At 42.3% G+C, this 25,923-nt stretch overlaps 1 protein-coding gene across 5 annotated transcripts; it reads left to right on the forward strand.

Moving 5' to 3' along the window:
• The first annotated feature begins 1,039 nt into the window (after window positions 1–1,039).
• Window positions 1,040–25,923, forward strand: lamb2l (laminin, beta 2-like). 5 transcript variants are annotated; one of them, XM_057040752.1, is made up of 35 exons: window positions 1,040–1,186; window positions 5,606–5,660; window positions 6,986–7,155; window positions 7,247–7,382; window positions 7,543–7,616; window positions 8,173–8,361; window positions 9,996–10,059; window positions 10,325–10,527; window positions 10,644–10,764; window positions 11,217–11,405; window positions 11,511–11,690; window positions 11,817–11,929; window positions 12,869–12,948; window positions 13,051–13,207; window positions 14,157–14,297; window positions 14,533–14,694; window positions 14,780–14,901; window positions 15,839–15,959; window positions 16,404–16,596; window positions 16,687–16,830; window positions 17,677–17,908; window positions 17,983–18,146; window positions 18,211–18,435; window positions 18,515–18,729; window positions 18,822–18,918; window positions 19,323–19,695; window positions 19,783–19,967; window positions 20,686–20,933; window positions 21,129–21,299; window positions 21,388–21,532; window positions 21,636–21,843; window positions 22,581–22,716; window positions 22,844–23,020; window positions 23,153–23,318; window positions 25,485–25,923. In XM_057040752.1, exons 2-35 carry the CDS (start codon window positions 5,621–5,623, stop codon window positions 25,619–25,621), a joined length of 5,478 nt encoding a protein of 1,825 aa, XP_056896732.1. In that variant the 5' UTR covers window positions 1,040–1,186; window positions 5,606–5,620; the 3' UTR covers window positions 25,622–25,923. The 5 variants fall into 5 exon arrangements, with proteins under 5 accessions (XP_056896732.1, XP_056896731.1, XP_056896736.1 ...); XM_057040751.1 differs by having other exon boundaries at window positions 1,047–1,186; window positions 5,603–5,660; XM_057040755.1 differs by lacking the exon at window positions 1,040–1,186 and adding an exon at window positions 4,880–5,173 and having other exon boundaries at window positions 5,603–5,660.

The raw sequence follows: 25,923 nt of genomic DNA on the forward strand, positions 1-25,923 counted from the left end.
AAAAGATGTACCGCATATACACAAGTATGACAAGTATGAGATGGGGGGGGAGACAAGTACATGTTTGTTTGATTGGAATCTCAATGCGATGGCAGCTCAGTCTGTACAGTAGGTCTGGGAAGAGAAGCGGAGGGGTCTCAGTTAATGGACAAAACAATGGAAGGTGGTGTTCTGGACAAATTCAGAGCACTGCCAAGGTACTCCTGAAGCAAGGTACATACCCCTAATTGCGCCCATGGGGCCCTGCAAGAGCTGGTGACTTATTTAGGGTTTACTGTGCATTTTCACAAATCCAGAAACCTCCCTGTTACCCTGAAAGGGATCTAGTGGTCAAAAAAGAAAACAACCTAAATAATGTACTGTCTTTCCTTCCTTTACTGTCTGTGCTATTGATTTTAAATGTTATATATGCAGCTACAATAGGAATTAAGTTTATTTGAATTGTTTTGGGAATCCTGAACATTGCTTTCACAATGAAAAGATGCTATTGTTGTTTTGTTCTTCCACAGAATAATTGACCAATGTCCTCTGGTTGACTTTTATTTTAATATAATGTGCAGTGCGCCATTTACGTCTTGCTGTATATATCCATGTGTCTACAGGGAAATACTGCCTCACACAATGATCATAAAGTATCATTCTGTCATTCCTTCAAACTACACAAGATGTAGAAACTCCTTATGTCATGATGCAGTGATACTTGTTTTTCTCATACTATTGCTAATGTTTCCATTTGATCAACATTCACATGTTAATTTAATGTTGGAATCTTCCTATTGTATCTATCTATCTATCTATCTATCTATCTATCTATCTATATCTATCTATCTATCTATCTATCTATCTATCTATCTATCTATCTATCTATCTATCTATCTATCTATCTGCAGATACCTACAATAAAATATTTGGGAATTGTCTTATATCTAGGAAGAGAAAAGGTATTCTTTTTCGCATCTTGTGTCTCTAATAAACAGGCCGTCTTCACCTCAACAACAGTGGGCATGCTCTTTACTTTGGGAGGGGCTTTCTGCGCTCCTGTTGGCCATTGAAGCTGGCTGGACACTGACTCCTCCCACCTGCCAGGCTGAATTCTCCACTGCACTACGACAGAGCGAGGGACAACCCTTTCCAGGTGAAAGTTTGCGCTTGTCTAAAAACTGAAGAAGCCACAGAAGAGTCCAGAGTAAGTTAACATCTTTTCTATGGTCTCTCCACCTTTCTCAATATATGAGACGCAATTTGCTATGAAAGGCTCTAGTGTGGGTTTACTGCAGGGGCTGGGAAGTTCATAACTAATACACTTTTGGATTTGTAAGCCCCCCCACACACAAATATTTTACATTAGTGTTGTAGGTAGGCAAACTACATTCTGGTGGCCCATCAGACTTTTGCATAAATCAAGCAAAGTAGCATTTGGAAATGATCCGTGTCTTATAAAATCAAATGTATTTTAATGTATTTCTTTCATTTATTGTGTTGAAAACTTTAAATCTAGACCATTTTACACAAATAGTGCACATACATATACATTTTTTGGCATTTCTTAACTTAACTAAAGGTTTAAACAAGAAATCACATGTATATAGTGACAAATTGAAATTTGATTGTGAGTATTTTGTAGATTATTTATACAACAGTGATTTATTTTATGTAATGTTGTTAGAAAGACAAAACAGGCATTTGGGATGGAATGGACTGATCAATAACTGATTAGCATTTAAAAAAAAGAGATTAATCAAATTTTAGGGGAAATTTAACCACTTGTCCTATTGATTTTCTTGGGAAACAACACTAGCATTTAGTGGCATTACAGTAAATTTGGAGCGATCTGGTTTTGGAATGAAAGTTGCCTTATATACACTAACCTGGTTTCTCAATCACACAAATTTGTTTACTTGGGATGGCTAAAAAGTAGATTTGCGACACTGGTTCAGATGATCCTACCAGAATAAGAAGCGCGGCTCTCCTTTACAATCTGAAGTGGAGTGAAGGACATCGACTATATCTGCTGCAGATGAAGGACAATACCTTTCACTGACACGCAGCTTAAGAAGGAAATACTTTCTGGAGTGCAATCCACAAACAGCTTTGTCATTGTCCAGTTTTGTCAACAAGCAAAAGTTTAGGCTTGTTCATATCTTGTCAAGGACATTATATCTTTGTTGAGGACCTGTTCTCATGGTCCTTGTCCTTGGATCAATGACACGAACCCTTAAAATAAAGAGGAGCCGATCACAACTAATCACAACTTTGACAACTATCATCACCGTTAAACAGCAGTTTCTGCTCTCCAACCTTAGTGATGGGGTGACCTTTGGATTGTGATTACCTCTGAATGACAGCACACAGTATTCTTTTTAAATATATAAGTCAGCTGGCTAAAGAAGAACACTGGGGAATCTGAGACTTTCAGGCCACACATCATAGATTTTATTTGTCTGTGTGAGCTCTACATTTCTACTGATCACATAGAACATTTCCTTTTGTTAAAATTGAATATTGTCTTCAATGATGGAAGCGTAAAGAGGGAGGCTAACATGACTACATATAAGATTCCTTGTGAATCCATCATTCCTTATCCACTCAAGATAAATAGTTTTTGTAATGTCAACTCTCACCTATGGTCCATCACTCCTAGACGTCTCTGCTCAACATTAATGAAGACAACAATTTTTAGTGTTACAAACTCCTCAGCATATAAGAAATATATTCCAGACAGCAACATTTACTGGAAATTTAAATTGAACTACACATATTAGATTCAACAAGTTACCCAATTAAAGTGTTTGTTGCCTTTTGTACAGAGTAATAAAGTATTTGAATACTACTTCACTAAAGTAGTAATTTTGTTTTATGTAATTTGGGTCGCTCAAGTGGTACTGTGGTTAAAAAATTGCTGGATGGATTCCAGATTTCTGCACATTTGATGTTGACACATTGTTGAGCAGGACACTGAAACCCAAAGTACCCACTGTTGTGTCTTCCATGTATGAACATGGAATTCTGTCAAAGACTTTGCCAGAAGCAAAATGTTGCAAAAGCAAACATTCTACTTCCTCCATTAACTAACCGGAATGATCTGAGTTGATTTACTAGCCCACCTAGCCCAACAACAGTTTCCCATGGGGTCTCAGATTGTAGTCTGTTGGTTGAAAACACTGTAAAACTTTCTTTGATGTGCACATAAAATCCGAAGTCTGGGTAATCGCGTTTTTCAGATCACAGATATGGGAACTGAAGAATGTTAGAGTGCTTGGCTTTATCTGAGCTAACACTGAAGTGGCATTGAACTCCCTCTTAGTTTACTGCTCAACATGTTTGGATAATGTCCTTCTATTGTTCTCTCTCTCTCTGATCATGTTGGTATGCATTAAAGAGAAAAGACAGAAACCTTCAATATATATGGACATATATAAAATGGCTAAAAGAAATACGCTGAGATATGCATGTTTTCTGTTTCTTGACTGCTATATCTGCTCTCGGGGAGGGTGCTGGAGCCTATCCCAGGCAGGGAATGTCCCTGAATGAGTCACTTTTGGAGGGGTTCATTTCAGGGTTTTGGGTGAGCATTTGGAGATTCAATACCTTGCTCAAGGGTACCTTGACAGTGCTCTTTAGGTGTCCTGACACCTCTGCCTTCTACTAGAACACCTTCCATGTTTTGACCGCACCAAGGCTTGAACTTTTGGTATGTTTAATTAAAAATTCAGATGAATTTATTTAACACTATTATTTAATACTTTCCCTGTCCATTCCTGCAAACAATTTCCTTCAAGAACGTGTACCATACATAATTAACACAATACCACATAGGAATCCTTTGTCAGCACAATCTTCCATAATTTGCAGTGACCAATTGATCCTGTAAGGTATGCCTCTCCCTCGGTGTTGGAGTTCAAAGGTCTGAGAGCTGTGGTTATAAAGATTCCTTTGTTCGCTCCTACAGTTTATCTGTACCAGATTATATATTTGACAGAGGTTGGAGGGCTGCTGCTCAGGTGGTAGAGTGGTCCATCCAATGGAATCAGGGTTATTAGTTCTATTCTGGGCCCCTGCTGGTCTTCAGGGTATGAGACTGACAGGATGGTTTTTTGCTCTTCATAAGTAGGAGATACCAACATGTCAGTGGGGAAATGCAGATGAATGAGAAGGAGACACAGTACAATAGATCAAAGACATGCTTCTATTATGGACATAATAGATGATGTCATTATATTTTTCATAGATAGGCAGTCAAAATTATAAGTCGACACTGTACACAACTCACAGTTTCCCTGCCCATTTTATAATTGATCAGTTATTCTAAATTATACTTGATCATTAATAATGGATTCAAAATGTTACTGATCATTTTAAAGCAGATCTGGGTTTGGCAACAAGCTATGCAACTGTTTAGTAAAGTTCATGCCAGCACGCCCCATAACTTTCTGTTTCTGTTTCGCTCTCCCCCCTCCCTCTCCCCCTCTCTCTCCCTCCTTCTCTCTCCCCTTCTCTCCCCTTTCTCTCCCCTTCTCTCTTTCTCTGCCTCCCCCCTCCCTCTCCCCCTCTCCCTCCCTCTCTCCCCCTCTCTTTCCCCTTCTCTCTCCCCCTCTCTCTCCCCTTCTCTCTTTTTCTGCCTCACTCACTCTCTCCCCCTCTCTCCCCCTCCCTCTCCCTCGCTCCTTTCCCCTCTCCCTCTCTCCCTCCCTCTCTCTCACTCTGACCTCCTCTGCCTCTTAAATGCTTTACTTTTCACCAGAAAAAAACATAGGGGTGGTGCATTCCAAAGCCCTGGAGACTATTTTCCTCTTTCAGGCAGTGGCAGTGACAGAGGAATTAGAATAAGAATAGCTTTCCATTCAGCCCAGTCACAAGCTGGGGAGAGTGAAATGGAGGGAATGATAGGGAGGCTAGAAACTATGGGATGGGTGCCCCCACACAGTACACGATCCCATTGGCTGGCTGCATTTCCTCTTTTTTTCACATCGTTCCCATCAGTTTCAAGTTTGTTTTACACATTCTGGGGCATATAAGCCAGACATGTGCATGCACGCGTAAATATACACTCTGCAGCCTGAACACTTGCACACTTGAATATAGTTATTGACTCGCACACATGTACAAGGAGTAACTTGTCTTCAGAATAAGAGGGACAGCTGTGAGAGAGAAGATTAAGGTGACCTGTGGTTGCGTAAGTAAAGAACTAGGATTGCTTGTCACTAATGCTTAACTTCTGATGAGTAGAAGACTGTTTAGTTTAACATTTGATGATTAACAAAGCAGGAGAAGCTCGATCTACATATGGATTCTTTGGGAGTTACAGCTCACAATAAAATTAGACCTTGAGATTTTTTTGGGGTTTGTTTGGTCTCTCACAATCTAAAATTGACAATTGTTTAAAAGTTTTCCCAGTTTCTTTGTTGACACTGTATCATGATCCCAGGAATCATTCTGCTATATCAGCCTCTGGTGTGTGTGTGTGTGTGTGTGTGTGTGTGTGTGTGTGTGTGTGTGTATATATATACATATACAATAAGAATGAGAGAAGAGAGAGAAGAGTGAGAGAAGCATTTTCACAGCCTATATAAGTGTTTTCATTGATTAATTGTGTCTCTTCCAGCAGGACAGACCCGTATCCATGCAGCCTATTATGGCTGTTTATCTGAGCCTAATGCTGGGTGAGTAGAAACTGCAAATCAAATTATTTACAAATGCATATTTAATATTATAAGTCAACATCACGTTGTGCCCGAGACATATATCATTACACTTTTTGGTTGTATCAAAATAACCTGTGAATCTTATGACATACATTTAGCATGTGTCTATTAATAATGCATCTCCAAAAATTCAAATATCATCAAAAGATTGATTCATTTCAGTAGTTGCAAAAGTGGAACTCATTTATCCTACAGATTTATTACTCACTTTGGAGTCTGATCATTACGTTCTACAGCTAATGAAAACCCTAAAGTCAGCATTTGAGAAGACTGGAATAATATGTAAGAACAGCAGACTCAAAAGTATTGAATATGCCTCAATACTTGGTTCAGGCTCTGCATGAATGACAGCAGCAATGTAGTATGGAGGTGATCAGTCTGTGGCACTGCTGAGGTGTTGTGGAAGCCCAGGGAGCTCTGATTGGTGTCCCATATCCTATATTGGTGTCCCATAACCTCCTCTTCATAGTTGCACAGAGATTCTTTATGAGATTTAGGTTAGACGAGTTTGCACAGCAACTTCACGGTCCTCAAACCAGGTATTTATCATTTTGACTATGGGGACAGGTGTCACGTTCAGCTGGACAATGAAGTCAGTTTCTGCATGAAGCTGATCAGCAGAATGAGGTATGAAGTGTTCAATAACCTCCGGATAGATGGCTACACTGGCCTTGAACCTGATAAAGCACAGAGCTCCACTTTCAGATAGCATCGCTCCCAAACATCACTAACTTTACACTGGAGCTCCAGCGGCTGGGATTTTGAGCATCTCCATTCTGCCTCTAGACTCTGAGACCTTAAATGAAATGAAAATAGTTGTCCCTGAAAAGAGGACTTTAAATAATTGAGCAACAGTTCCGTCCTTTTCAGATTTAGTCAAGGTTAGATTTCAGTTGAAAAGAGGCTCAACACAAGAAGTGAGACACTTGTATTCCATGTTCTTGATGCATCTGTGCATGGTGGCTCTTGAAGCTCCGACACTGGCGGCAGTGTGTAAAGCCCCCACATGTTCTTGGACGGGCACAGAATGGACCAGCATGAGGGCTATGTCATGGAGAGGCAAATTTTGGTGGGGATGGCTCGGTATGCTAATCCTAGCCTCAGCGACATTTTCTTAAAAACCTAAACAGAGTGTCTGTCAAATGTACACGATTGAAGTCCCATGTGATCATATATGGTATATTTCCATAACCTCTAAAGGAGTGTTTGAGATCATAACAACAGGTGATTATTAATATGGGCATTTTGACCATTATTCTTGCTTTCTCTGCCTCTAATTTTAGCTGCCGTTGTTCTTGGGCAAATGGAGCCATCAGGCCTTCACGGCTGTGCAGAAGGAGGTTGTTATCCTGCCACCGGAAACCTTTTGATTGGACGAGCTGCCAACCTATCTACCACTTCCACCTGTGGCCTACATGGGCCAGAACAGTACTGTATTGTCAGTCACCTCCAGGTAGGGACTCCAATGAGTAGGTAGATATATATGTTTTATGTTGACATGCCATCTATTTCTATCCCAACCACCTTGTCCTCTGCCTTGGCAGGAATCAGACAAGTGTTTCGAGTGTAATTCTCAGCACAGCTATGACCCTTATAATCACCGAAACAGCCACCGCATAGACAACGTGATCTACCTCATGGACAGCAATGAAGATGAAACCTGGTGGCAATCTGTCAATGGTAGGTCTGTGAATCAACCAAATGATGAATATCACCTGTTTTTGGATTCTATTTCTTTATCTGTAGAAAATATCTTTTATCTGCTGTCATGTATGGCTGAGTGTGTTTTGTCACTCTTAAATGTGGATGGTATATGTGTTTCACCTTATTTCTACCACAGGACAAGAGAATGTCAGCATTAGACTAAACCTGGAGGCTGAATTCCACTTTACACATCTAATAATCAAGTTTAAGGTATTTACATGTGTGTGTGTGTGTGTGAGTGTGTGTGTGTGTGTGTGTGTGTGTGTGTGTGTGTGATTAGACCCAAATGATAATGACAAATTTCATTAGTCACTCAGTTGCGTTAACAGCAGGTGAGCTGGCAGCACACAGGCTGAGTAAACAGGAAGCAGGCAGATAGTGGCTGCGGCCCACCAAAGGCTCTGAGAATAGGGTGTGATGACAGGGGGGACAAAGCAGCCATGGACAGATGGGAATCAAGACTGCAACAGGCAAATTTGGCAGTCGTGGCAGCTGCTTTGTTCAACTGGAAAGAAACAAGGGGAGGATGTTAAAGCTGAGTCCAAACCACAAAAGCATGTCAGCAGGAAAGTCTGGCAAAGAGGGAATGAATCAAGGCTGCATTTATGCAGGCGGGGTCTTCACGAGAGGCGTAACAGGCTGAGAAGCAGGTGTGACTGGGGTTGAGTAAAACATTCTAGGCAGGTGCAGCATTATATTGATGTGCCCAAACATCACATACAACTGCAGTGGACCGAGTCATGTGTTTAAACCCCTTTTTCTCCAGACTTTCCGGCCTGCAGCAATGATCATCGAGCGCTCAGCTGATTTTGGTCGCACATGGCGTCCCTACCGCTATTTTGCCTCAAACTGCACCAGAACTTTTCCTGGCATCCCTGCAAATTCTCTGCGCCACATCAATGACATCATTTGTGAAGAGCGCTACTCTGATATTGAACCCTCCACCAACGGAGAGGTAAGAAATAAGATGCTGGGGAAAAATAGTGCAGCAATATACATTTTGCAATGCCATTAACAAGGCAACTAATAGATGGTGCTAAATTAGCACTATCCTTTTCTGTATGTTACGAAACAGGGTTAAACAGAACCCGAACGCAGGCCAGTGGTAAAATGGTCAACAGGTTTTATTTACAGGAGGGGGGGGGCACACAAAGAACATGAGGGCAGCCCTCCAGGACTGCATAGCACCAAGGGAACAGGGAACAGACGCGGCCCAATAGGAAACAGGGAGCAGGAGCGGCCCTCCAGGAAACAGGGAGCAGGAGCGGCCCTCCAGGAAACAGGGAGAAGGAGCGGCCGTCCAGGAAACAGGGAGCAGGAGCGGCCCTCCAGGAACAGGGAACAGACGCGGCCCTCCAGGTAACAGGGAACAGACGCGGCCCTCCAGGTAACAAGGAGCAGGAGCAGCCCTCCAGGAAACAGGGAACAGGAGCGGCCCTCCAGGAAACAGGGAGCAGGGGCGGCCGTCCAGGAAACAGGTAGCAGGAGCGGCCTTCCAGGAAACAGATAGCAGGAGCGGCCCTCCAGGAAACAGGGAGCAGGAGTGGCCCTCTAGGAAACAGGGAGCAGGAGCGGCCCTCCAGGAAACAGGGAACAGGAGCGGCCCTCCAGGAAACAGGTAGCATTGGCGGCCGTTCAGGAAACAGGGAGCAGGAGCGGCCCTCCAGGAAACAGGGAACAGGAGCGGCCCTCCAGGAAACAGGGAACAGGAGCGGCCCTCCAGGAAACAGGGAGCAGGTGCGGCCCTCCAGGAAACAGGGAACAGGAGCGGCCCTCCAGGAAACAGGGAACAGGAGCAGCCCTCCAGGAAACAGGGAACAGGAGCGGCCCTCCAGGAAACAGGGAACAGGAGCGGCCCTCCAGGAAACAGGGAACAGGAGCGGCCCTCCAGGAAACAGGGAACAGGAGCGGCCCTCCAGGAAACAGGCAGCAGGAGCGGCCCTCCAGGAAACAGGGAGCAGGGGCGGCCCTCCAGGAAACGCAGAACACCAACACATGACAAGGAAGATGAACAAACAACCTCACAAGACAAACAGACACCCTGGCACTGACAGGCAGGCACAACCTGCTTAAATAGGCAACAAGATGTAATTTGCCTACAGGTGCGCATGCCTGCAGTGCTAGCTGCACCCACTTGTGCTCCATTCCACCCCCTGCAGGACAAAGACAGACACAACCTAGAACCCCAACACTGTAGCTCCTGCTTTGAATGGTTTCTTTTACTTCAAAAATTGAAAAAGATTGTTCATTATACCCCTTTGTGTATTGTCATACGCAGTAAATAATAGTAGCTAATGTTGCTTGTGTACCATAAGCAGATCTTTTCATGTGACGTTTCATTTTTCCGTGTTACAATAGGAAACTTAAGGTTTTATGCTTTATTTTAAAGAATGTATTAAATTGGGCCAGAGATCTTTGGGGTTTTTTGTTTTGTTTTTCTCTGAAAGAAATGTGTCATTTTGTTGATAGTCACTGTTGGACAAAGACAATTTGGGGCATAGAGAACCCATGTTCCAAGGATGTCCTTTGGTTAACCCATTCAAATCGAATCTTTCTGCCTTCTCTTTCTCCCATTTCATGTATTCTAAGGTCATTTATAAGGTGTTAGATCCAGCCATTCAGGTGAAAGACCCTTACAGCTTGGACATCCAAGGTTGGTACACTAGTTTCACTAGGTATGCATTTAAGAGACAGGGCTGGGAAGTCTCTTTGACTCACTGGCCACAGTACATCACAGTGCCCACTCTTATGTCCTGAGATGTTGCCAAAGCCTTATATTATGATTTTGACTTCAAATTGAGATCTGATGTGTTCCTTTAATTTTTCTTGGCAGTGCAGGTTTGTGATGAATGTCTAATTTTCCCCTTTGTGTGTGTGTGTGTGTGTGTGTGTGTGTGTGTGTGTGTGTGTGTTAACAGAACTGCTGCGTATCACCAACTTGCGTATTAACTTTACCAAGCTCAACACCCTTGGAGATGACCTCCTGGACCGACGCTCAGATGTCCTGCAGAAATATTACTATGCCATTTTTGAGCTGGTAGTCAGAGGAAGCTGCTTTTGCTATGGACATGCTTCAGAATGTGCTCCAGTTCCAGGAGTGGATGCCCGAGAGAGTGGCATGGTGAGCTGGCGCCAGCTATAATAATACTTTTGAGGTCTTATCATTAGACGATGTCTTATTAAATTGCCGAGTCAGCTTTTCTATGCTAACATCACCACCTGGTTCTAATTGGCTAGATCCATGGACGCTGTCAGTGTAAGCATAATACAGAAGGTCTGAATTGTGAACGCTGCAAAGATTTCCATAATGACCTGCCCTGGAGACCAGCTGAGTCAGAGAACCCACACACCTGCAAAGGTGGGGCTGTGACTTTGATTGATATGATTTTTTAAAACCTCTGTTTATTTCTGTATTAACAGTTTGCATTCATTATTCTGCTAAGATTTCTTTATGGTATCATGTACTGATGGACTCAGTTGTAAAAGTAGATTTAGATGAACTAAACAATCCACATGACCGATCAAGGTTACTTCATAAAGCCAAAAGTCACCTTGGAATCTCTGGCACCACAACACACATAATTAGACTACAGTCGGTGAGCCAAAGCTCTCCTGTCGGTGACCGTGCGGACTAAATGCAGCTTGATTTAGCACGATGTCAATAACATCAAGGATGACTGACCTATGGGTTAGGGAGGGCTCTGTGGGCTGTGTTTGTGCAGGCAATGCAGCAAGAATTATTCACATTTTTTATGCTGCATACTTTCAAAATTCTAAAACAAATTGATTATTTTTTTGCCTTTTGTTCAGAATGCAACTGCAATGGCCACTCAAAGAAGTGTCGCTTTGACATGGCATTATACTTGGCGACAGCGAACAGCAGCGGAGGCGTGTGTGAAGACTGCTTGCACAACACTATGGGACGCAACTGTGAAATGTGTAAACCTTTCTATTACCAGGATCCTAACAGGGATGTCAGGGACCCACAAGTGTGTGTCGGTGAGTTGGGAATAATTGCACGTTGCATCTCCTTGTGCAGTTTAAGAAATGTTGCTTTAAACTTAAGCACTATTCTCCTTGACACCCTTGTCGTTGCACCTCAAGCTTGCGACTGTGACCCTGTGGGTTCGGTGGAGGGGGGTGTGTGTGACAGCCACACTGATCTGAGTTTAGGAATGATTGCTGGGCAGTGTCGCTGCAAAGTCAATGTCAGAGGCATGCGCTGCGATGACTGCAAGGAAGGTTATTATGGGCTGAGCCAAAACAACCCCCGTGGTTGTGAATGTATGTATGACTCAATTTCTTACTACTTTTCTTACAACTTTTGGACAATAATGAAAGAGGCTAACTTGTATCTCGCATTTGGAATATAAATGTACATCATCTGCATGTGTGTGTGTGTGAATCTAGCTTGCAATTGTGACCCTCATGGGATCATTGTGATGGGAACTCCATGCGATCAGATAAGTGGGGACTGTTCCTGCAAACGATACGTGACTGGCCGCTACTGCAACCAATGCCTGGTCAGCAACTCTTAAAAGACAAGTCTTTTTAAAAATTTCTTATTACATTTTTACAGACATAGCTATTAATTAGCGTGCACACACAGCCTGATCTACTAAAATCCCAAATAACAAGTGTTCACTGCATGAGTAAACTAAAAAGTAAATGAGACTTTGCGTGTGCTGCCGCAGGTCACTATGGAGGCACACAAAAAAGATATGGCTGCTTTTTGGGACTCCAAATCTGTCTCCAGATTAGCTCTGAGGTCATCCAGCGGCTCAAGCTTTGCTGCATAGACAATATGGCTCTATTATCCGTTTTTGTGACATTCTAAATATGTTCACACACACACACACACACACACACACACACAGATTATCTTGTCGTCTGTCATTGCACCTGTGCCTCCTTTGCCATAACGGCCATTTGTGCTTCACATGGTGCCAGTTAGCAGCTGCTTTAAATGGGCTAAACGTGCAGAAACAGCAACCACAGTCAGTTTCATGTCTGATGAATCACATCATGTTACTAAATTGCGCTGCTATTTTTACTCAGTTGACGGACGCGATCTTCAGTGTTAACAGATCAGCTTGCATGCGTTATCAAGTTTGCATGTTTTTCGATACATGCAGACCTATGGTAGATCGGGGTGTTTATTGTGGCAAAAACAAAAACAAAAGTCAAGAAAAACTGTCGACATGAAATTAATGGCATGGGTGATGCTACCATCAGGACTTTCAATATTTGTTAAAATTTATACAATCTGAGAAGTATGGTGCATTACTTAAAAAGACAATTTGTCTCTATTATATGTATTGATTATATGAATTCTCAGTCATTCATCACTTTCTTATTTAAATATGATCTTTTATATTTTGTGAAATGTTAACAAATAGTTAGCTCCACTAGAATATCATACGAAAACGAAAGCCTCACTCGTGTGCTGTGCGTCCCTGCAGCCTGAATACTGGGGCCTCAGCAATGATTTGGCTGGCTGCAGACCGTGTGACTGTGATTTTGGTGGAGCCGTCAATAACAGGTATATCCATCCAATGACAGGACAATAGACAATAGCATAAGAAAAAATAAGATAATAATAAGAAGAAATAATAACAATAAAACATGCTAATCTGATTTGAAGGTGCATGATGGAGAATGGCCAGTGTGACTGCAGGAAGCATCTGACTGGCCGACAGTGTTCAACGGTCCAGTCTGGTTTTTTCTGTGCCCCCTTGGATTACTATAAATACGAGGCTGAAGACGCCATTGGACATTCCCCTGGAGACCACACACTACCGGTGAGCGCAGTACTGTTGCTTGCACGCTCAGCGTATCACATTTTTTTGTTACAATACTAATTCCAACTATTTTCTTCCTCTATGCACCCGTTTAATGGATGTGAAAAACCATGAAAAACTAACACATGTTCAAAACCCTTTAGAACAGACTCAACTCCACTTACATGGGGAGGTAGAGTCTGGGTGAGGCTGGGCTGCGCCACTCGGTGCCCTCCAAAACACTGGTGACACTCCAAAAACACATTTGAAGTGACCAAAATGGCTAATTCTTGTTGTCATGAGCCTAAACTATGGTAGCCCAAAGGAATTAAGAAAAATAAAACGCTCTGGGCAACGACTCAAGCGGGTGCATGAGGTGGGCCGCAGGTGGGCCTGGGCTGCACAAACACCAAGCTTTGATATCAAGTAGGGGGCAACAAAATATTGTTCCAGGGACCGCAATTGGCCCCCGGGCCGCAGGTTTCAGACTGTAGAATTACCTGTACTGTACTTACGTTGCACAGTGCAGGTGGGAAGTTTCTAGACTCTGTTTCTTGGATATTTTGGATTGGAAATGTTGCCTCTTCATGCTAATAGATACATTTTCCTAGCATCTAATGTGTTAGTGCATCTGACGGATCTGATGATGGAAAATGATTACAGTAGCGTGTAGTAGTTTGGGCCTTAAAAGACCAACGCTTTGTAATGTAACAACAATGCAACATATTGTCTTTCTAAGAAGAACTTGATCCCTATAGTTTACATGACCTATAAAAATGGCGGACAATAGCAGGGAGAAAAAACTGTCACAACCAATTCATGATACACGGGGAGTGAGACAGGGCATATCGCTCTGGTAGTTTTCAGTATATTGTGATTTTTTTCTGCTCTGATTCACTTCACTTCACACTCAGAACCCTCATTTAGATGTTCTGTGTCAAGCATTAACCTTCCTCTCTTGTCCACACAGGGAAAAGTTCGTCCTCAAGCGGAGACAGACTGTGTTCAGCACCTTAGTAACCAGCTAAGGAGACACCGTTACCACAGACACATAACCAGCTTGCGGCAACAGCGAGTGGCACTGAGACGTATTCGCCAGCTTCAACAGACAGTACTATACATTAAATATTATCCTGTCTACACTATCATAATAACAGTATTAATAATGTCATTTATTGTTGTTCCTTCTAAAACTGCTGATTCCTAATAATAATAATAACAATAATTGTTTTTAATCCATTTACTACCCTTCTCCATTAGCCAGTCGCCGGAATGATTTTTATTGTTGTCATTATTTTTTGTTTGTTTGTTTTGTTGGATAACAACATCCGCTTTTGTCCATGTAGCCCGATGTAACAACCGTTCACAGAGAACGCAGCTTAGGCCGCATGGTGTCCTGGACAGGACCTGGATTTGCCCGGGTCAAAGATGGCGCCGGCTTAGTTTTCACAATTGAAAACATTCCCTATGCAATGGAGTATGACATCATGATCCGCTATGAACCTGAGGTGGGTGATTTTCAGGTGTTTTTGATTTGCTATGATCTTTCAGAATAAACTTTCCATATTTGCATGTGTGTGTGTGTGTGTGTAGTCTACAGAGGACTGGGAGGCTGTGGTAAGTGTTACGTCTGTATTGTTGCCCTCCAGTCTCCGGTGTGGAAACCTTCTTCCAACAGAACAGCTCTACACTGCGGCCCTGCCACACCATCAAAGGTACATAAAGCTAGTAGGGTGTACACACAGCTGTGTGGAATCCTATCTTAACATCCTCTAAAATGTTTGTTTAACGTTTCCAGTGTAGATATGACAAAAGATTACAGAGCACAAAAGCTGCCCCTGCCTGTCTGCTCGACATTACCACGCACTCCCCGACCTCTTGTGGTATTTTATTTGTTTTTGAACCAATGATTTGGTGATAGGAGTTCTAACATTCTGAAGAGTCACAGCAGATTTGAAGTCAGACCAAAAACCAAAATTGAAGCAACTATCACTATATGGTTTTCTTTTCTTTTTGGATACCATTTTTGTTTCATGCTAGAGCAGGAAAGCAGTAAGATGAAGGCTAGCTGCTAGCTTTCTGATGTGATGAGACTGACTGAAGTTTCAATAGCAATAGCATAGAAAGATTTGGACCACAAATATGTTTTAACTTAGCTTATAAGGAATTTCCAATTGTGTGTTATTGGGACTTTTTGACTATAATAGTCACAAATTATAATTTAATATAACCTCACAACCCCAGAACAGAGAAAGCTCTGGCGCACCTGCTAGGATATCTGGCGCCCCCGTGAGGGGGGACTGCAGTTTGGGAACTGCTGAGTCAGATAATAGCCTTCCTTTCACCTGGAGATTTGGAAATTTACCTTACTTGTCTGGTGTCCTGAACCTAGGGAACCTTAATGAATAGGTAAATAATGTATACAATTATTATATAAAAATTCAGCAATCACAGAAAATAATATTAAGAATTATATTGAATTACTCTCAAATACAAATTAGGTTGTAGATCTTTTTTTTACTAAAATTGATTTGAAAATGATTTGAGATAGAACTGTGATGGTTGTACTTTAGAGCTACACTGCCCCTTAAATCCTGGTAGTTTTCATTCACCTTCATGTTTTCTGTGTTTTTCTGATATCTGCTTCTGTAGATTTGTGCAGATGCCCAGACCTTTCTGTTTCGAGCCCAGCAATCGCTATGTGGTTGTTATCAGGTTCCAGCGCCATGGCGTCTCATACAGACACCTCACTGCCTTTATTCTAATTGACTCGGTGAGATAATACTATTATTGCCTAAAATCCATCTTATTCGGGTTTATAATCGCTGTCGAAAATGCAAGGCTCTAGAAAGCAAGGAAATCCAACAGGAAATTATGGCTGTTGGATTTGGTTGAGATTTTAAATCAAGTACTAAATTAGAATGTTGTTTGGGATGGAGGCGATCCATCTGCTGGGGAGTTGTGAAAGCCCAGGTTGCTCTCACATCTACCTCTTTGCATTAACATATTGATTATCTAATACCAATATATTATGCAGATTGGGTAGTACAATTAAACTTCTTCATGCTTTTTTCATTGACATAATGATGATTTTGAAAGATTAGTGACTACATTGATGCTACTGTTTGTCAGTAATAGAGCTTTCAGTGCTTCAGGATTTATGGTTTATACAGCATTAAAAGGTTTTATTTAAAACTTTGTTTCTTTGCCCCGATAGTTGGTTCTCATTCCCAAATACACGGAGCTTCCAGGTTTCCATGGTTATGAGCCTGAGGCAGAGCAGCGGCGTCAGGAAATGATTCATTACATGTGTATGGATTCCTTCCTGGTCACACCAATGCCTGCTCTGGCAGAGATGTGCTCCAAACTCATCTGCAGTATTTCCTCCATCATACATGGTGGTGCCCTGCGTAAGTGGACTGTGAATGCTGAAGCCATACAGAGTTTGACCTTTTGACCTTTCATATAAGTGTATTGTGTTGTCCTGGCTCTGTTTGCAGCCTGCCATTGTAATCCTCAAGGCTCCCTCAGTAGTGAGTGCAGTAAAGTGGGAGGCCAGTGTCATTGTAAACCCTATGTAATCGGCCAGCACTGCGACCAATGTGCCCCAGGAAGTTATGGGTTTGGAGTGAATGGCTGCATTGGTGAGTTTGGAGTATTTTGGATATTTGTATATTTTGTACTGTAACTTATCTCAAGAAAAGATAAATCTACCATTTATATCTAAACGATCTAGTATACAATTGTGTTTCTCTGCAAACAGCGGCCTAAATTTACAAAAAAAATTGTTATTATTGTAGGGATTGACTGTATTTAGAAAAACAATATACTCTCTCCATTTTCTGGAATTCTTTCGAAAACATTTTTTTTAACCATTACATTTTGTCCAAAGTAAAACATAAGGGTTGGAGCAAGCATAGCAGCAGATGATTCTATGTTTGATTGTGAGTTTTTATGCTGTCCTCAGCACCTGGGTTTTCTCTGGGGACTTTGGTACTGTCCACAAATAGCCACATTAATAGTTTGGTTGAAGGATCAAGCTAACCTTTGGAAGGAAAGCTAGCTAGTGTGGTAATCCCAAAGTCACATCTGAAACCTTTTCTGTTACTTTCCGGCATGAAACAAGCAGATTTTGATTCAGCAGCACCTTTTTAATTAACCATAATGACACCAGATTAGCTGCCACATTCACGTATTTTGTTGTGGGGTTTTTGTATGCTACTTTATTGGAGACGGGTTGTGCTTTACGCATACTGTTACCCACAATGGGCTGTGACGCACTTCCACTTTCTTGCCTATTGACCAAGTAACTAAAGAGCAGCTACGCCTGCAACCCACATTTCGGAATACTGCAGTTATCAGCTAATCGTTTTGTGGACATTAAATAGTAGAACGTATAAATTAAATGATATGTAATCCTGAATGAGAGATTGGTGATTTGCAAAACACAGCTGAGTGCATTAAATTGCAGCGTGGGTTCTTTTTTCCAGCCTGTGACTGCCACCCAGAGGGTTCTGTGAACCAACACTGTGACTCAGTTACGGGCAAGTGCCAGTGCAAACAGGGAGCCGTGGGTCGGCAGTGCTCAAACTGCCAGCCCGGCCAGTGGGGCTTCCCCAGCTGTAGCCCCTGTCAGTGTAATGGCCATGCAGATCTGTGTGACCCCCACACTGGAGAATGTAGAGACTGCAGGGACAACACTGCAGGACACCTGTGTGAACGGTAAGAAGGGCTCTCTTGTCGTCAACGCTTCTTTCACCATCTTGATTTATTCCCATTGTCTCATTGATTCTCAGTTGTGTGGAAGGATTCTTTGGAAATCCAGTGCTTGGGTCAGGTGACCATTGTCGGCCTTGTCCCTGCCCTGGTAACCCGAGCTTGGGTCACTTCAATGCACACTCTTGTCAAGCTGACCACACCTCTAACCAGATCATCTGTAACTGCAGACAAGGCTACAGTGGTAAATCCTAATTTTAGAGCATTCCATGTTGCTGTGACCTTTTTACTCATGCATGAAATTTCAGGGCCCCGCTGTGACCAGTGTGCTCCTGGTTACTATGGCAACCCTGAACAAGCCAGTGGTCAATGCCTGGCTTGTCAGTGCAACGACAATATTGACAGCTCGGACCCAGAGTCATGTGACCACAGAACTGGCCAGTGTCTCAAGTGCCGCGACCACACCGATGGCCCGTCTTGTGCTCAGTGTCAACTGGGATACTACGGGAACGCTTTGGCACATGACTGCAGGCGTGAGTGAAAACAGCATACACACATCTGATTTAAAAACAAATTGGTTTTCACACTGCGTGTATGTGTGTATGTGTTAAGGCTGTGCATGTGTGATATCTGGGACTAACCAGTCAGAGTGCAGCGATGGACACTGCCACTGTGATGGGCAGACAGGAGCCTGTCCTTGTAGGGAGAATGTTGCAGGTCACAACTGTGATCAGTGTGCTCCGAACCACTGGAACTACGGTCAGGAGAGAGGGTGTGACCCCTGTGACTGTAACCCAGATCACTCCATGGGAAGCAACTGCAACATGGTAACACTTGCATCATGATATTTGATGCCAAAATGAACCTATGGAGGATGTTTTTTGGTGGGTTTATGATTTTCTCTGCCTGTCCGCTGCAGTTCACCGGCCAGTGTCACTGTCGTCAAGGCTTCGGGGGAAGGCAGTGCACTGAATGTGAGCAGCTTCACTGGGGGGACCCACGTGTGCAGTGTCAAGGTACCTCAGCTTGTGGAAAAGTTCAGGATACTCTTATCAGGTTTCCCTCCAACGACACTGAGAATGGGTTATCATATATTGATGTGGGGATTTCAACTGTTAATGTTTTCAGATGCTCTTTATTGAAAACAAAGGAACATTTTTTTTAATTTCCAAAGACGTCGACTAACACTAATCTCTATCAGCAACATAGATCTGTTATAAAGGTCAAACAGGGGATAAATGATGGAAAGACTACAATAGGTGATAAATGACTAAACATACCTATAAGCAGAGATAAGTTGCCATATGTCACAGGCAAACCAAGTTTTGAAATGTAAAGCACTGCAAAATGAGCAGATGCTTTTTTCTTGTTACATCTTCCATTCCTTCATCCTGCTCCTCTTCTCTCCTCATACATTTAGAATGTAACTGCCATCCACTGGGCTCAGAGATGGCCCAGTGTGACAGAGTAACTGGGAAATGTGAATGCAAGGAAGGAATGGAGGGGAAGCAGTGTGACAAATGTGCTCGAGGTTTCATGGGCATTTTCCCCACATGTGTCCACTGTCACCCCTGCTTCCAGCTGTGGGATGACACAGTCTGCCAGCTCAGAAGGGACCTGGACCACATAGAGGACATGGTGGGGAATATAATGAAGAGTTCAGTGGTGCCAGGAGTTGGGCACAAGCACATCAAAAAACTGGAGATGATGCTGGAACAAATTAGGAACCTGCTCCACTTAGGTGAGAGTCAGCAGATCAATCAACTAATTGGAGAGAGAATTAAGGACCTCAGGTAATTATTAGATATCCTTTAGAGGTTCTGTGTTGGTAGAAAAATAATAATTAGATATTTTTTATATCCTTTTTCATGTGTACCCAGGACTGAAATTGCCCTTACAAATGTGCATCTGATGGGTGTGGCCACAGAGCTCAACACCACAGGAGAAATGGACAGTACACTAAGGGAGACGTTGACCCTAATGGAGAGAGAACTGAGGGACATCAACGCCACTGTGGCTCACAAACAACAGCTGATTAATGAGTACCACCATTCCGGTTTAGCAGGTAGCATCTACACTCTCCTTATTTTAGGTTTATCACAATAGAAAATATTTAACGTTGCAATTAGGAAAGGAAATATCTTACTGTAACTTTAAATCAACATGATTTTATCTGAAATGTGGCAATGGTAATTTGATAGTATAAAAAATATGAAGGTTTAAATGGAGAAAAATTGGAAAACTATGTTAAAAAAGAGTGGGATTGCAAAAAAGGTTAGTTTGTAAATATTCTCATTTTAAAAATCTAAAAAATGTAGAAAAATTGAGCTTCTTCATTGAAGAAATAGTTCAGGAGTGAAAAAAAAGATTTTAACTTTTAACAGAGGCCAAAGGCCACAACTGTTGCAGCGGGGGTCAGACCAAGAGGGTGAACCCAGTTTTAGTCAATATTTTTATCTTCGTAAAAAACTGCCACTTGTCTCATTTTCTAGTTATAGTATACATTATGATTTCATAGAAAACCATTTAAGTCATGATTTAATCCAAAATTCCAAAATGTGACTTCTTCATAAAAATATCTATTCACAACATAAACAACAACAACAATAATAATAATGTCCTCCAGAGATACAATGAGCAGATAGGAGAACACTACCGAGGGTGCATCAGTTTGGGCATTATAACCATGACACCATGTGAAAAATTGGGTCTGAAACCTCTCTGACTCCACTGTGTCAGTGAATATTGATTTTAACTATATGATCTGCCTTGTCAACTGATAGATCAGTTCCAGAAGGTTAAGAAATACCATGAAGAGTCACTGAAGGCTGAGGAGAAATGCAACACCACTGTGTTAGGGGCACAAAGTCCTGTTGAAGAATCCAAAAAAACCAACACTCTCATTAAAGACCTGCTGGAGGCCAGCCAGGACAAATTTCTTCAGGATCTAGCAGCTCATAACAAATCAATACAAGATTTGCAGGTTAAGGCCCAGGACCTGGACCAAAAGGTTCATCAACTGGCCCATAAGGTCAGTTTAAGCTTTTCAAATCAATACATTGTTCCTTTGTTGAGTATTATGTTGCCCTAGTATTTAAAGTCATGCAGAGATATTGTGTTCTGGAGACAGACACACAAAAATAAAATCATCTGAAGGTCTAAAAATAGAAAATGTGTTTTCTCATGGAAGATTGTTAATTATCTATAATTAATATGCTCCCTAAAGGTATGTGGTGCTCCTGACAACAGCAGTGTTGGTATTTGCTTAGACAGCCAATGTGGTGGTAAGGGATGCAATGGAACAGTGAGTTTGTCTACTGCAGCTCTGAAAAATGCCAAGAATGTCACTGATCATCTGACCAAGGTCGATGAGGATCTACAGGGTGTGGCCAGAAAGGTGCCTTCCAATTCTATGAAATCTAGTGATGGATTAGTTAGATACACCCTTCCGCCGGGCCGCTATTGATCTTGTTTTCTGTGCACAGTTCAAGAATATAGCCTCTCTGACACTGGATGTGAAAAACCAGGTGATGTATACGCTGGAGAAAGCACAGAAAAAGAAGACACACTTTGAGACCAGCAACAAGAAGCTCAAAGATTTCATCAAGAAGATCAGAGATTTCCTGATGGGTATATTAATGGCTCGTAATTCTTGATTTACTAACCCTTAGCTGACGAGATGGCAGATATTACTCTCCAGTTTTCTCTTTTGTCCCTTAAATGTTTTGTCCAGAGGAGGGAGCAGACCCAGGTAGCATTGAGAAGGTGGCTTTACATGTCTTGTCCATCAAATTGCCGGTGCCCAGGACCACTTTGGAGAAAATGCTCACGCAGATAAAGGACAGTCTTTCCAACCTCACAAACATTGAGGGGATTATGAACCACAGTTTACAACACATCAACAAGGCCAAGGAGCTGCTTGCCCAAGCTAAAGATGCAAAGTATGGGATAAATGTTACTTTGAAACTTCTCAACCTTCTCTCCATTATGCAGGATTTGACTGAGATTCCCCTGATCAATGTGGTCATCAAACATCAAGCACATACTAATCATAGGACTTCCCGTTTACAACAAAAGAAGTCCAACAGCTGTTGAAATATGTGTTGCTGGGTATTTTAATAGTGAAATGTATTCAGTGTGACGTCATTAAAAATGTTTTTTTAACCATAGTTTAATTGAAGACCTCACCATAAAGTAAATTAGACATATAAAAGTAACACGTAAATAAGTGTATTATGTGTTTCAAAATGTCTAAATTCTACTAGTATAATCTCACACAAGGAAGGATACATACCTGGATGAGTTAGCCAATTAATCCAACGCCCTAGGTGAGCATTTGTGGATTTGATGCCTTGCTCAATGGTTCCCAAATATATGTCTGTAAAAGCAATAGAAAAAAGATAATATCCAAAAGGACAATTTTTCTTTTTAACTTTGCAGCATTGTATAGTAAAAGGTCTGTGGTTTCTCAAAGATCAGCAAATCAGCTCCAGGTTAAGTAGACCTTCTATTTAGCTTCTTTTACTGCTCCTTTTTTGAGTTCCTTTTACTGCTTATTAGCATTTTTGATATTTGAAATATTTGTTTATTTGTACTTTTTAGTTAGTTGAACAATTTTCTGCACTGTACAGCTGACATTCTCCTGTTTTGATGGCTGAATTCTGGCGGTGTTTTGTAGGGCCCGAGCAGAGGTAGTAAAGGACAGAGCCAATGACACCATGCAGACACTAGACATGTCTGAGGAGGCAGCGAAAAAAGCAAGAAAAGCTCTTCATAATGTCTACATTAACCTCAACGCCACCAGGATTGCTGAGGTAATGCATGCTATCAAGGGTTGTGAATATTTGACGGCTATTGAGCTTTTCACAATTTCTTCCTGACCCATTTATAAAAATAACATTGTGGACTAAATATTTATTCTTTTTTTTTTGTGATTTTTAGATGTATAAAAGTCTGACACAACTGGAAGATAAGCAGATGGATATTATGATACGTTTAAACAATCTCTCCATAGCGACAGGAGCTCTGAGGAACAAGACAGGGAGGAATAGAGAAATGGCAAAGGAGGCTAAAACCCAGGCTAACAATGCTACAGAGCAAGCATCCTCATTGGAAAAGGTAAGTATTTCAACTGTGTTTGGGCTTTTATAGAAAAAAAAGTATTTCTCTTTTAGAATAGAAAAAAATCCATTTTGGAATGACATGTCTCTTGCGTAATGCAACATGAGAAGATATTCTGTCTTCTCCCAGGGCCTCAATGACACTGAAAAAAGGTATCAGGAGCTGCAGAAGAAGGTTGGCTCTCTTGCAGGGGAGTCTGGGAACCTGACAAACATCAACAAGAAGGTCCTGGATATGAAAAATGAGGCTGAAGAGCTCCTCAACGAAGCCACCAAGAAAATAGAGCAACTGAGGAGTGAGTTCACCAAGCCCAGGCAGACATTAGCTAGACTTTAACTCAGACCAGTAGGTGGTACCAGTGCTGGAGGGAAAGATGATCACTCCAGTATGTTGCTCCTTCAGCTGGTGATCCTGGTGGGGGAGCCAAGCTGGGAAAAGTTGCAATCCCAGTTTAGAAAGGTGGTAAAGTTTCCTTTGAGGTGATTTGCTTGGTCCTGGTGAGATGAATGGCTCCTGTTGCTGAGAAGATTAACCTGCAAACCTTGTTTGGTGGCTGATTGAACTTGTCTTGCAGTATCTGGCTGAATCCTCTGCAGGCTCTTGTTCATCTGTGGAGGGGAAGGAGGCCACAGTTGCTTTGGTTAGCAGGCTGCCTGAGACAGCTAGCTGCAGCTCCACAGCTGGAGAGAGGACTAGAGAATAGATGTAGAAGCTAAGAGAGATGAGAAAGGCTGAGCAGAGCCTTTATATGACTTCAGAGTCGCATGCACAGTCAACCAGTGGCATCTGCTGGATAAGGTATTCGCACCTGGAGGATTGTGGGATTTTTGGGGCTCCAGTGCTTCCATTTGTCTTTAAAACAAATAAAGCTATGTGGTCAACTTGGTTACACATAATGAGCCTTCATTGCTCACCTACAGGCCCAGATCCCAAAAGGGGCAAGAAAGTTTAATTGGCTATATATAATAAATGCTGCATCACAACAGGATACGGACACTAGTAGTTATCTAGGAGAGATTCACATTACCCAGGAAGCTATTTGCAGGCCAGATGGGTCTCAGTGGCTTGTTGTTGGGTCAGTAAAGCATTGGGGATTGAGGGGGAAGAGAGCCAAAGCAAGGTTGCATGGGCTCACAACTCAATCAATCTTTATTTATATAATGTCTGTTACAATCAAAATTGTTTCTAGGCACTTTACAGAATCCCAGGGCCTGACCCCAAATAAGCAACAGTGGCAAGGAAAAACTCCCCTTTAACAGGAAGAAACCTTGAGCAGGACCAGGCTCATGTAGGGGGACCCTCCTGCTGATGACTGGCTGGGTAGAGAGAGAGGAGAAGGGGGAGGACAGGTAGAGGATAGAATAGGTAGGAGAGGAGAGGAGAGGAGAGTAGAATCCGGTAGAATAGCTGCCGGTAGAATCGAGTTGTGTGGGTCAGTGGGGTCGGAGGTCAGTAGGTCAGCATGCTCTGAAGGCGGCAATACCTGTAGATGAATACAGAAGAAATAACATTACTAGTCTACTTGGTGAGGAGGAGAGGAGAGAGAGGAGAGGAGAGAGGAGAGGAGAGAGAGGAGAGGAGAGGAGTGGAGGGGAGGGGAGGGGAGGGGAGGGGAGGGGAGGGGAGAGGAGGGGAGGGGAGGGGAGAGGAGAGGAGAGGAGGGGAGGGGAGGGGAGGGGAGGGGAGGGGAGGGGAGGGGAGGGGAGGGGAGACCATTTCCCAGTGGGGTGACAGAGGCCTGTCAGGTGATCATGTTTCTGGACCCCGGCAGCCTCGGCCTATAGCAGCATAGCTATATGCTCCCTCTAATCCCAATCACATGTTCCAGTCTCTGTAACAGGATGCTGTGATCAACTGTATCTAAAGCAGCACTGAGATCCAGCAGAACCAGCATAGAGACCAGTCCATGATCTGAAGCTATAAGAAGATCATTACTAACTTTAATAAGTGCTGTTTCTGTGCTGTGATGAGCTCTTAATATGCTCCCTAAAGGTATGTGGTGCTCCTGACAACAGCAGTGTTGGTATTTGCTTAGACAGCCAGTGTGGTGGTAAGGGATGCAATGGAACAGTGAGTTTGTCTACTGCAGCTCTGAAAAATGCCAAGAATGTCACTGACCATCTGACCAAGGTCGATGAGGATCTACAGGGTGTGGCCAGGAAGGTGCCTTCCAATTCTATGAAATCTAGTGATGGATTAGTTAGATACACCCTTCCGCCTGACTGAAACATCTCAAACAACTGACTCTGATTTGGGGGCAGACAATGACCTGAAAATAAACACATACATACACACACACACACACACAGATCAGGTGCCACTTATGGCCCCCACTTAATTCACACTTGGTAATTTTATTACTATGATAAAATAAAGCAAAATCTAGATTCGACTACATTTTTGACAAATTTTATAATTGTTATTTGAATTCTTACTGATTTTTTTGTTGTTTGTTTTGTAGGACTGGAAAAAAAGTTAAAAAATAATGAGCAGCAGATGCAGAAGCAGCGCCTGGAACTGGACGAGCTAAAGGAAAATGTTACTGTGGTGCGGGATGAGATTCGTGAGCAAGTACGGAAGTATAGCAACTGTCTGTGAGGGCATGTTTACTGCTGTAATGCTGGTCAATCTGGTGGGGAAATATGATGTACTGTCGCTCAATTTATGATCATTCTTATGACAAATTTGACAAATATTTCTCTATCCATGTACTGTCAATTTTCTATAATTAATTTCATCGTAATTTGCTATGTTCAACTTGGCACTCAAAAAAATATGGAGGGGCAAAGAGGCTTTAAATTCTCTCTCAATCTAATTCTTTCCATTTTTATATTCTAAACGAAACAGCATTCACTGACAGTTTTAATGACATGTTCAATAAACACAAAATTTGCATTAAA

This window comes from Takifugu flavidus, chromosome 8 (assembly GCF_003711565.1).
Source record: "Takifugu flavidus isolate HTHZ2018 chromosome 8, ASM371156v2, whole genome shotgun sequence".
In the NCBI taxonomy this organism is placed as follows: domain Eukaryota; kingdom Metazoa; phylum Chordata; class Actinopteri; order Tetraodontiformes; family Tetraodontidae; genus Takifugu; species Takifugu flavidus.

Bases quoted from the DNA above. Each gene is read 5' to 3' on its own strand.
- lamb2l (XM_057040752.1), top strand. From the start codon at position 5,621: ATGCAGCCTATTATGGCTGTTTATCTGAGCCTAATGCTGG. The intron at 13,208-14,156 runs GTGAGCGCAGTA...TTGTCCACACAG, and splicing joins CTGGAGACCACACACTACCG to GGAAAAGTTCGTCCTCAAGC. The intron at 18,919-19,322 runs GTACCTCAGCTT...TCATACATTTAG, and splicing joins CCCACGTGTGCAGTGTCAAG to AATGTAACTGCCATCCACTG.